At 42.6% G+C, this 10,537-nt stretch overlaps 1 protein-coding gene across 3 annotated transcripts in view; it reads left to right on the forward strand.

The window, feature by feature from the left end:
• The window catches only part of ascc3 (activating signal cointegrator 1 complex subunit 3), a 145,768-nt gene that overhangs the window by 19,673 nt on the left and 115,558 nt on the right, over nt 1-10,537 (forward strand). For all 3 annotated transcript variants that reach the window (XM_034697029.1, XM_034697031.1, XM_034697030.1), the window contains exons 6-8: nt 7,398-7,599; nt 8,278-8,413; nt 10,052-10,177. In XM_034697029.1, the coding sequence (XP_034552920.1) occupies nt 7,398-7,599; nt 8,278-8,413; nt 10,052-10,177 (464 nt within the window). The remainder of the gene's footprint in view (nt 1-7,397; nt 7,600-8,277; nt 8,414-10,051; nt 10,178-10,537) is intronic.

A 10,537-nucleotide genomic window follows, 5' to 3' on the forward strand; every position in this document is an offset into this window, starting at 1 on the left:
GAAAAGACTTTGATTTTGGAGAGGAGAAACGCTTTTCCTCCAGGGGTCATCGCAGAGGTATTTTACCCGCTCTTGGTGCCTCATTTTCGGCCGCATGAGTCTATATGTGGCCCCTCAAGCCTCAGGGAAAGTGTCCTGACTCCGAACGGGGAGAGGTAGGCGGGGGTTTGCATCCCCGACACGAACATGTTCACATGAGCCCTTCTACACTGTGGCCCGACGTGAATCCCAAGCTTCGAGGCCGAGTCAACAAATGCTTCAGCATATTTTAGTTATTTGCACCTAGGAGTTGTGCGTCGCAGAGTGTGTGATGTAATTCAACGTACCGCAACGTGACGTGACGTCGTGCTGGGAAATGAATCATTAAGAAGAGTCGATAACATTCGAGGTGTACAATACAGATGGAATTGATCAATTGGAACCGGTTCTAAGTCAGATCCGGTTTTCGATTCTGGATTCGATTTCACATGTATGACTAATATGTTTGCCACAATCCAAAACAATCAGCTCAGTCTCACTCAGTGTACCTGAGTTGCATCTTACATGGTTGACTTAAGCAGCTCTAATTGAGACCTATTGAAAGTTTGATTGTCCACCCCTGTCTTTAAGTGGGCCACTAAATTCAGAGAAAATAACGTAACATCTAGTAATCCTATGAGGATATGTGAAGTATGGAAGTGAGAAAGTACGTTGGAACAAACACAAGACTCTGCCAAACAAAACCAAGCAAACTCAAAGTGAAGGATCAGACGGCTCTGAAAGCCTCCTGTTACAAAACCAACAAAATCAGCCCAAAGTTTCAGGAGCAATGCTGACCTACAGCTTCATGGACATTAAAAGAGATAATCAGATATTGTGAAATAGAAGAGGTCATGTAAAGATGCTGTCTGTAAATCTTTTAGATTAATTTCACACTAAAGAATCGGACTGAAGTCGTAGTTACTCTCTCACATCGCCTCAAACATCAGCTGATGTTTTCCCATTGTGCACAACTTCTGATCATAGTTACAAAATTTCACTTGCCAGACAGCGTTGAGATTAGTGTTGCCTTGACGACTGAGGGTTAAAAAAAAGGCTGATTAAATTTTCCACTATTTGCATGCCATCAGGAAGAGTGGGATTTAGTGGGGATGCCTGTCTCTTGCTGATTAGCTTTTTAAATTGCAGTTTGCAGCTTGGCACTGGCATGTTTATCGAGGAACGGATTCTCTCAGAGGCTCCTCTCCACATTTCAATGACTGATAGATGCAGCGGTGTAAGGACTGGACACTTTAGAGGAAGACGAGTCCACAGATCTAAAAAGTTTCTGACTGGGCTTAAAGGAAGGGTGACGTAGTTTACCTCATGAGACATCTTCAGCTGACGTTTCTGTTCTTTAATTGGAAACAAAGCAGCCTGCGAAAAGTTCTCTAACTGCAAACCGTCTGCAGGCTTTGAAGAGAGCAGTGAAGGTTGAGATGATTCTGTTTGTTATTGTCATGCAATAATTTACCTGAAACCAATTGACCTTTGGGAGCTTATTTGTAATGGCATGGGTTTGTTGCATTGACTGGCATGTCCATCTATTCCTGTTTCCGCTTTTCACATAGCATCAGATCATCAGATGCTGAACTCAGAGCATCTCTGGATGTAGGTTGAAGCTGTTTCTGGTTAAGAAAGACTGATTCTGAAAGATCTGTCGCTCTAGGGGGTTTTCCACGTCAGGATTGAAAGCAGAAAATGGGGGAATACCTTTTGGTCTGTTATCCTAAATGTGAAAATATGTTGTTCATCCTTTCTAGACGGGAGCTTGAGCATCAGTCCCAAACTCCTGAATATCCTGATAGATATCAATCGTAGTGAGAAACCCTCAGATCATTTTCAGCCATTTAAAGCCTTGTTCCTGGAGGTGAAATCTTGGCCCTGCGTTGTGTGTTATCATGTGTGTTCAGTTCAAAAATGAAGCTAAGATTAGCGCCTGTTCATCTGTGTCTACTGAGTCTCAGCTTCCCTGTAACAGTGAGTTCCTAAGAGGTTTCACTCTGGCTTCCTTCAGCGGTATGAACCTGAAACAGAAACTGATGTTCTTGTGGTGTTCTTGTAATTAACAAGTCTAAGTTTGCTGAAATAAAAACATCATGATGCAGATTAGTCAAAAGTCAAAAGTCAAGCTTTGTCAGGTCTGTCCTCAAGAGGAGAAGAAAACTACTTTTACAATGTTTGTTTGTTGAATGGAGGTCTAGGAAAGAGGATTACAGACACTGATGTTTTATTAGGTCTAACCTTCTTCACGGAATGTTACATTTTTTTCTCAGGATTCTAGAACACCTGCTGTTGCTCTCCATACAGACTGTTTTACCTGCTGACACCTGATTGGTGGATACTACTCAGACTACAGACAGAGACCAGAACCCTTCTCAGACTAAAATCCAGACCCTGAGATCCAGATTCAACATGTTTCTGAATCAGAATCTGTAATTACAGGTTAGCTTAGCTGAAAGTCAAAAGCTCAAGAGGAGAAGAAAACTACTTTTACAATGTTTGTTTGTTGAATGGAGGTGGGATCCATCATTTCTGATGCGTTCCAGGAAGTCAGGAAATCTAAACTCTGATTGTCTTTAGTGACACAGCATCAAGCAGATTTGTGTCTCAGTGTAAATGTTGGATCTAGAACAGATTGTTAGCTGCTCTTCATGCAGAAGTCTGTATGTAGAGAGAAAGAAATCCTCCTCACATTGACAACCATTGGAGCCGGGATGTAGATTGTGTTCCTCCTGCTTCTGCTCTCCATACAGGCGTTTTTTTTCCTGCAGACACCAATTGGTTAAAACTACTCAGATTATAAACTTAATACAAACACAGAGAGATTACAGCCTGTCTGGTGTTAGTACTGCATGACTCGGGTACAAGAGCTCAGAACTAAAGTGCTGAGATCTAAAATCTGACAAAAGGGAAGGAGCATTGATTTTACTTCATGCTGGATGTGCACATAGGCACTTTTGAAACTTTTGGCATAACTTTATTAGTAGTTGAAGTTCTGTTTACTGCACTGTTGCAGCTCTAGAGGAGGGAGAGCCACTGTCAGAGTCAGACCTTTATTTTCCAGCCTTCTCTTAATCAGTGAGGGGAGGAACCGGAGGTGAAGCGCGGCAGGATGCTGACGTCTCTGACCTGGAAGAAAGAGCCTCCCATGGAGTGTTTGTGTTTGTGTGTGCAAATGGCTCTCACTGGGTCATTAAGCTTATTTCTTTTTCATTTAAGTTTGGTACAGTACGTGTAGAGGTCTTTGTGCAGGAAACGCTTCTCTATACGCTCGATGTATCTTAAGCGATAGCTCTATCATGACTTTATCAAGAAGACGACGTGAGTGTTTGACGAGACATTTTCCTCCGGCTGTGATCAGAACTCAGTGTTTTTTTTCTGTCGATCAGCTTTAGATTAAGCTTTTTCTGACAACCTGACAACTTCATCATCCTCTCTCCAAACAGTTCTGGCAGTGAGGCAATCTCTCTGGCAACCTGAAGTACACAGGGTGATTTATAAAACATTATTTTTCAATGTTATACGCCTTAAGAGCTGTAAGAAAACATAACCACATTGAGGGTTTGCATGAATCTGTAATTAAAGAAATATTCTAGTAGCTAGTGAAGCTTAAAGCTATAAAATTAAAAGGCAAGATGTGTGTTTAATACTGCAACACAAACCAGAGATTACACGACCTGCCAATATTTGACTTTTAATGTTATTTGACAGTCTTACAGGACAGACTGTTTGTTCATATGGTCAATAATGAATGATACATAAGCCTGGAAGAGATTTTGATATTACCAAACATAATATTTTTGGAGATCTTGCAGTTAAAAAAGCTCTTCCGCTTTGAATTTATTCGATGCAAATGGAGCAAACATTTGGGAGAAACATAGTTAAAGGGAAATTTGTGCACTTTTTTGACAGCAGAGGAGACGAAATGTAACAAATGGTTGATACCAGGGGTCGAACCTGCAACCGCTGCGATGAGGACCATAGCCTTTGTATATTGGGCTCAGGTTTTAACCACTCGGCTACCATATCCTCACGTATGCATTCTTGAAATTTTCTTGAAATTTCCAGGAGCTCTGCCCCTGAAAATGTGCCACTCTGTCAAGCTGCAACCTCCAGTCCTAAAACATGAAGCCATCTGGAAGTGCTAAAAACTGCAGTTCATCAAGCATCCACTAGAGGCTGGCTGCAGAAACACCAGAAACCACATACACAACCATTCAAAGAAAACAGTCTTTACTGCAGAAATAAACATGTTTACAGCCTGGTTAAAAAAAAAAAGGTCTTAATAGCTCGTTTCTCTATCAGCACACACTGTACGGGGTTGAATTTATTATAACTTGTTGTTTCTGAAGATATTAAACTTACGAGTTTTGCCCAGATAAGGGCGTGGCTGACTTGTTTGACAGGCCAGAACACTGTAGCTGTTTGCGAGGAGGCTTAAGGTCCTCCTCTTTACGTCACACTCGCTCCACAGAAGTTAGGTTGAGTTCAGCATTTCCAATATGGCACCCGCTGACAATTAGGTTCAGAACAGGACTTCAGGAATATCACGGATACTACGTCCCTTTATTACATCGGATATGGTTTTAATGCAAGAAGTCTTCACTGTAGGAAGAGGCCAACAGTGGTGACAGGCTAAGTCTGGAATGAGTCTCAGGAGGTAACACATAATGTCCAACATGATGATGGATGAATGTGCAGACATCTTCTGTGTCCCAATCTTGAAAATGACTCTCCTTCAACCTCAGATGTTTTTATTCCTCCTGATAGGTGTCGCCCCCTCTGGTCGCATGATTTAGACATCACTCTCGCTCGCTCACTGAATTTTCTTTGAATATTTTCTGCAGCTTACTCTGAACATTTTGGAGAGTTTTTAGGTGTTTTGTGCATGTGTGAATACAGCTTTTTAAAAGGCTTTTTTGACAGATTTTTAAAAATATCGTATTTGCAATAAATTACAAAGTTAGGATCTTTCATTCTGATAGTTTTGCAGTTTATGACCAAATGTCAACTCTAAAAAGGCTGAACCTAAAGCCCCTGTGTTGAATTTAAAGACATCAGTCCTAAATTTGTAAAAACACCTTGAAAGCATCTTGTCAACAAACAAAAATCTATCCTGGCGTTTCTCCTGGCCGTGATTGTAGCGCCATGATCGCTTGTGGAAATGAGAATCCTGGAGATTTGGAGGCAATCACCGCTGCAGACACATAACAAGGTGCAATAGCTCCCAGAGAGAGAAGGAAAGTAAAGGATGGGGAACGGTTTAGAAAGGGGAATTGGTGCATAGAGGGTGACAGAGTTAACGGGGCTGGGAGTTGGAGAGGTAATGGGGGGGGGGGGGGGGGGGGGGGGGGGGGTGACAGGAAGAGGGGAGCTGCTGGAACGACGGGGAGGCCGTGTAGCAGGTAGAGCCGCTAGATGAGATAAAGAAGAAATCATTCAGTCAATCAGGCTGGCCGCGGTGCAATCATCAGATCTCATCTGTTTTCAAGAGCAATTCTGCCTTTTATTGAGCTGTTGTGCCTCAAACAGGGAGGCTGCAAAGGGGAACATTAACCCTTTCAGTGCCGCGTGCACCTGCAGTAGCTGTGAACAGCTTTCAACGTGGCGTGTGTTTTTCACTTAAGACCACCAACGTCATGCAGTTTTATTATTTTTTTAACCACAACAAACAGATGAATAAGTTAATTTGGGAATAGATACAGTTTCAGAGTCTGAATATGATGCAGAAGAAGAATCATGAGAGGTTTTATGAGAAAAGGACCAAAACAAGTGAAGAAATAATTTAACTTGAAGTCACTTTCAGAGGATGAAAAATGAATTGAGGTCCGTGCTCAAGATTGAGATTGTTGCATTCATTGAGGTCAGAAACGCGATAACATGAGGTCATAACATTCTCATTTTAACACCTTCAAACAGTGTGTAGAATAAAAACTATATAATCCATGACAATCAAACACAAGATTGGCATTTAAATGTCATTCTTAATTCTCTGACACCGGTTTGTTTTGCACTGCTTTACGATATAATTGCACGTCTAAAATCTGGTTTATCTGTGAGTTTAATTCAAGTATGGGTACAGGGACGTAACGATGCACTCAACTCTACATGAGATGATGTTTTTAAGGGTGTAAGAAACCCAGTTTATGTTCAAGCTTTGCAGATGAGCTGTTGATGCTTTTATTCTGACTTTTTACCTCCTGACATCTAGGTTACTTCAATTCCTGTTTAGATACTTGCGTGCTTTTATTTTGAAAGAACCTCAAAGTAACTTCTACTGGATTGTAAAGTCTGTCAACAATCATGTGATTAATCAAAATTAAAAAAATATATAGTTTAACAGCCTCAGGTGTGATAAAGTGAAACTAGCTCACTGATATCTGCTTCTCCTGAAATCTTAAGTAAAGGTCTCGTGTTAGAGAACCAAAACATGCTCACCTCAAGCCTGGTCTATACTTCTGCATGGACTCTACGCTGTAACAGACGCTGTAGGTGCATGCAAAACCATCACACAAGCCTGACATGCACCTCCTCAAAAATGCAACTACACATTGAAACTATGCAGTCCGCAAGTCCTGGGATTTGTCCACGGTGCACTGATGTATTTCTGGACTTAGAAAATAATCTTTTAAACAGTTACAATGCCTTAATGATTTTATAGCATGGTCATGTTGTCTGCGTGTATCCCCATGCACAGAGCACCTCAAACTTGCACATTCTTTGAGTCCAGGAAGTGCTCCTTCCTCCATTTTTAAAAATACATTACGGGAATTGCTGTTCTTAAAGTCCATTCCAACGTCTCTATTCTTCTTTGCAATAATTAAAGTATGTTCAACTGCAGCTCAACATTTATCCGCTCCAAATTCAACAATATATGCTCAGCGTCGCCGTATTTTCCTGCACAGACAAACAGAAAGTAGCGGGACCAGAAACTGTGGATATGACTAGCAGAGAAATCGCAATGCTGACCATCTGATGCAGAAATATGTAGTGCTCACAGCGGTGGGGGTCACTACAGTGTAGGGTCAATGCAGAAATATGAACCAGCCTTTATTCTCACAGCATTTTTAACCCTGTTTGCAATCAAAAATCAAAGGAGGGAATTGATAGCCTCTGCTATGGATGTCTTTGAATTATGTCTAATAGCTCACAGTGCCTGTGAAAAATACTTAATCTGTTCGACGTTTGTTCATTGCTCTGAACGTCAGCATCAAGATAGGCTGATGTTGATTTTTCTATTTCCTTCTTTGTAACCTAATGCTGTACACACATTATAATCTGATTTGTTCCTCTCGGGAGTCTAGGTCTCTCTTAAAATCCTTAACCCCTGAAAACTTTATAACATTTGTCTCTTGTTTTCTTTGTTTGTTTTCCAGATATGACCCTTAAACTCAGCGGTGAGGCGACAAAGCCCACCTACGGCTGCCAGGTGACCATCCAGTCAGAGCAGGAGAAGCAGATGATGAAGATGTACCGCAGGGGGGAGAAGAGAGAGAGGAAGAGAGGCAAAGGATTGGATGACCTCGATGCATCAGATGCTGCCTTGACCTTTGACCCCAGAGAGATGAGAGCCCTGCGGTAAGAAACTCCCATGTGGTGCTTTTCCCTCATTTGTCCGTCCGACGTCTCCTTAAACCGACGAGCTTCAGCTGAAAGAAACAGACGCTGCAGCTTGTTATTTATTATTGTGCACGACTTTTTCTGAAAGTTAAATTTCAGAGGAGGAAAAAAAAAAAAGAGCGGCGATCTGTTTAATTAAAAAGTTAGCGTGGCCAAATCCAGCCCAGTGTGAAGGAACAGATTAGCAGAGAGGTAAGCCACTTTAGGACAGAACATAATGCCTCACATCTCCGTCTCTTCATTTTAATCATCAGCTGCACGCCGTTCACTCCGCAGCAGAAATACGGTCGCTCTGAGGGTCGATGTGATCGTATAAGTGACACTGCCTCACCGGGCCTCGCTCACAAACCGCTCTGAGGAGGAGATTTCTGCATCACAACATCGGACTAGAGTCTGACATTCAGCAGAGTTTGCTTATCTGGAATTGTTCGGGAATTTATGACCCTGAATGACGGACGGTTTGCACGGTTAAAGACTGGTGGAAGGCGCCACATCAGTCTGAATCACTCGGCCTTATCTCGCTGGAAGTTTTAAGATTTTAATTTGGATCTCCTCTTGGACTTCTGTCAGCATTCACACTGAGTTTGATTCCTCTCTGTTATTCTTATGTTCTATATGTGCTCTCCTCTCTCACAGGGAGCAGGCCCTACTGACTGCCCGACGGGAACCTGTGTTTGGCAGAGAGAGAGTGTACGAACGAATTCGATACCCCAACGTCTATGACTGCTACGCAGAGGCAACACAGGCACCTGCGTTTGTGGGAGGAGCAAAAGTGAGACACCAGTTTTTTTTTAAACTTTTTGTAATATGGTTTTCCTTTGACAATAGCTTAAGTTTTGCAGGATTCACTTCCTCTCAGAGTTTTTCTGCAACTCTACTTAAAAACTGCTCACACTTAAATGTAGGACAACATAGATTTCACCAAAAATCTGGCAAAATCAAGTTTTTGAATCATGCATTAAACTGTATATTTGTTGTTGAGACTCGGTAAGAGTGATTCTTCTATTTGAACATTCTGCTTAGGGCTCCATATTAGCCAGGGGAAGCCTTGCTCTGCACAGACCAAAGTCTCCTCCTGCATTCATGCAAAGTCAAACATCCGGCAGCTTTGAACATTTGATCTTGTTCAGAAATACTGCTGCAGGTTTTTTGGTTGCTTCTCTGTTGTAGTAAGAGTAACACGGGACTTTTACCAGATCTGTGTCCGGTCCGTCTCCGTTCTCTCTCGTCCATTAACACCCAGCGGTTGTGTTTTCAGAGGGCTGCACTGAGCAGGACCGCCTGACAGCTGGAGTCATGTGACAGAGATTTTCCTGCAGTAATTACTGAATCAAGGACTCTCCTCCTCCTCTCCTCATCCATGTTGTCTTTATGGTCCCCTGAAAACCTCTTACATGTTGACTCCAGGCCTGGCTCCGCTCATCATGACGGTTATTGTTGTTGTAGTTAAGTGAAATAAGATCTGGTGATAACACAGTGTTTTATTCTGAAAATTAACCAGATGTTTTCATTATGTTTTCCTGTCCTGCTCCATCTGCTCTGTTCAGATTGATGAGTCGTACTTTTGGCATCCGGCACAAATTTAAGTCTTGTGGATCTGATCCGTTGCGATCCGACCTGCTGGATCAGAGATGCAGCCGGAATGCATTGGAGTGGATCCAGTGGAAGTTAACACATTGACTAGAATAGAAACCTATCAGATCCAGTGCCGTGACAGATCGAGGACGGACCGGACATGGATCTGGTGGAATTTGGCCTTTAGCTTGTTGACGAGGGCGGAGCTTAATCCTGCAACAGAGGAGATTTCTTTCAGTGCTCAACTTTGCAGGTGAAAGAGAGGCTGTTCACTGGGCCCTCTCTTCGTTGTGTTTTCAAGGTTATTAAAATACTGCAGAATAAAGAAAGGTGACCCTTAAAATGACCCGTGCCGGATGTAGAAGGCAGGGTCATTTTGCTCCATGAGCAATTTCTAGCTGTGGAAAGGCGAGAGAGAAGAGTTTGCACCTGAGGTCTCGTCCAAGGTTTTTACGCCTTGTTGTGACCATTGCGAGGCATGCTGGGACTTTGAGGCTTTGTTATCTGTTCTCTTTCTTTGTTTGTTTTTCCCTTCAAATGTTCCCTCATCAGTCTTCTCCTTTAACACCTCACTTTGTCTTCGTTTAATGTCAGATCTCAGAACTGTTAAATACATGATTTATATTCAAACTGAGTAGACAGGAGTGTGTTTGAATGACGCTGGAGTTATTGAACATTGTTGTAAAAACACAGATGAATGCTCTTTTTTTGTTGACTTTGGGTACACCTCCAAGTTTTCAAGTGTGCTTTAAAACCCAGGTTTGTTGTTGTTGAGTCTTTGAGGTCATTTTTGAGGTCTGTGTTTTCTTCTCTTCCTCGTCTGTGTGACATTCAGTTGCTGCTTCCCGAGGGAATCCGCAGAGACAACACTAAGATGTACGAAGAGGTGGAGATCCCGCCCAACGAACCCATGCCTATCGGCTTTGAAGAGAAGCCTGTCTACATCTCTGAACTGGATGAGGTAGGAGCCGCTCTGTACTCTGCTGTTTGTTTCTGTGTGTGTTTGTAGTCCGTGTGTGTGTGTGTGTTTGTGTTTGAACACCAGGGTTAGGCGACTGTGTGGTTTTGAAGTGACAGTGACATTTCTGAAGTCAGGACAGGTCGGTCAACAAAGACCATCCTGCAGACGTTATACTTCTGGAAGAGCAAATTCATTGTAACTGAGACGTCGGCTCCACGTTTCACATCCTGCTTCATATATTCACGTCCTAATGAAGCGATTATCCACTGAAGCCAGAGTCCACGGGCTGGAGCTGCAGGTAGAGGAAGAGAGACGTGTGAAAACAAGAGACACCTGCAGCGTGCCAATCATCACCTCCCC

Source organism: Notolabrus celidotus, chromosome 12 (assembly GCF_009762535.1).
Source record: "Notolabrus celidotus isolate fNotCel1 chromosome 12, fNotCel1.pri, whole genome shotgun sequence".
NCBI classification, from domain to species: domain Eukaryota; kingdom Metazoa; phylum Chordata; class Actinopteri; order Labriformes; family Labridae; genus Notolabrus; species Notolabrus celidotus.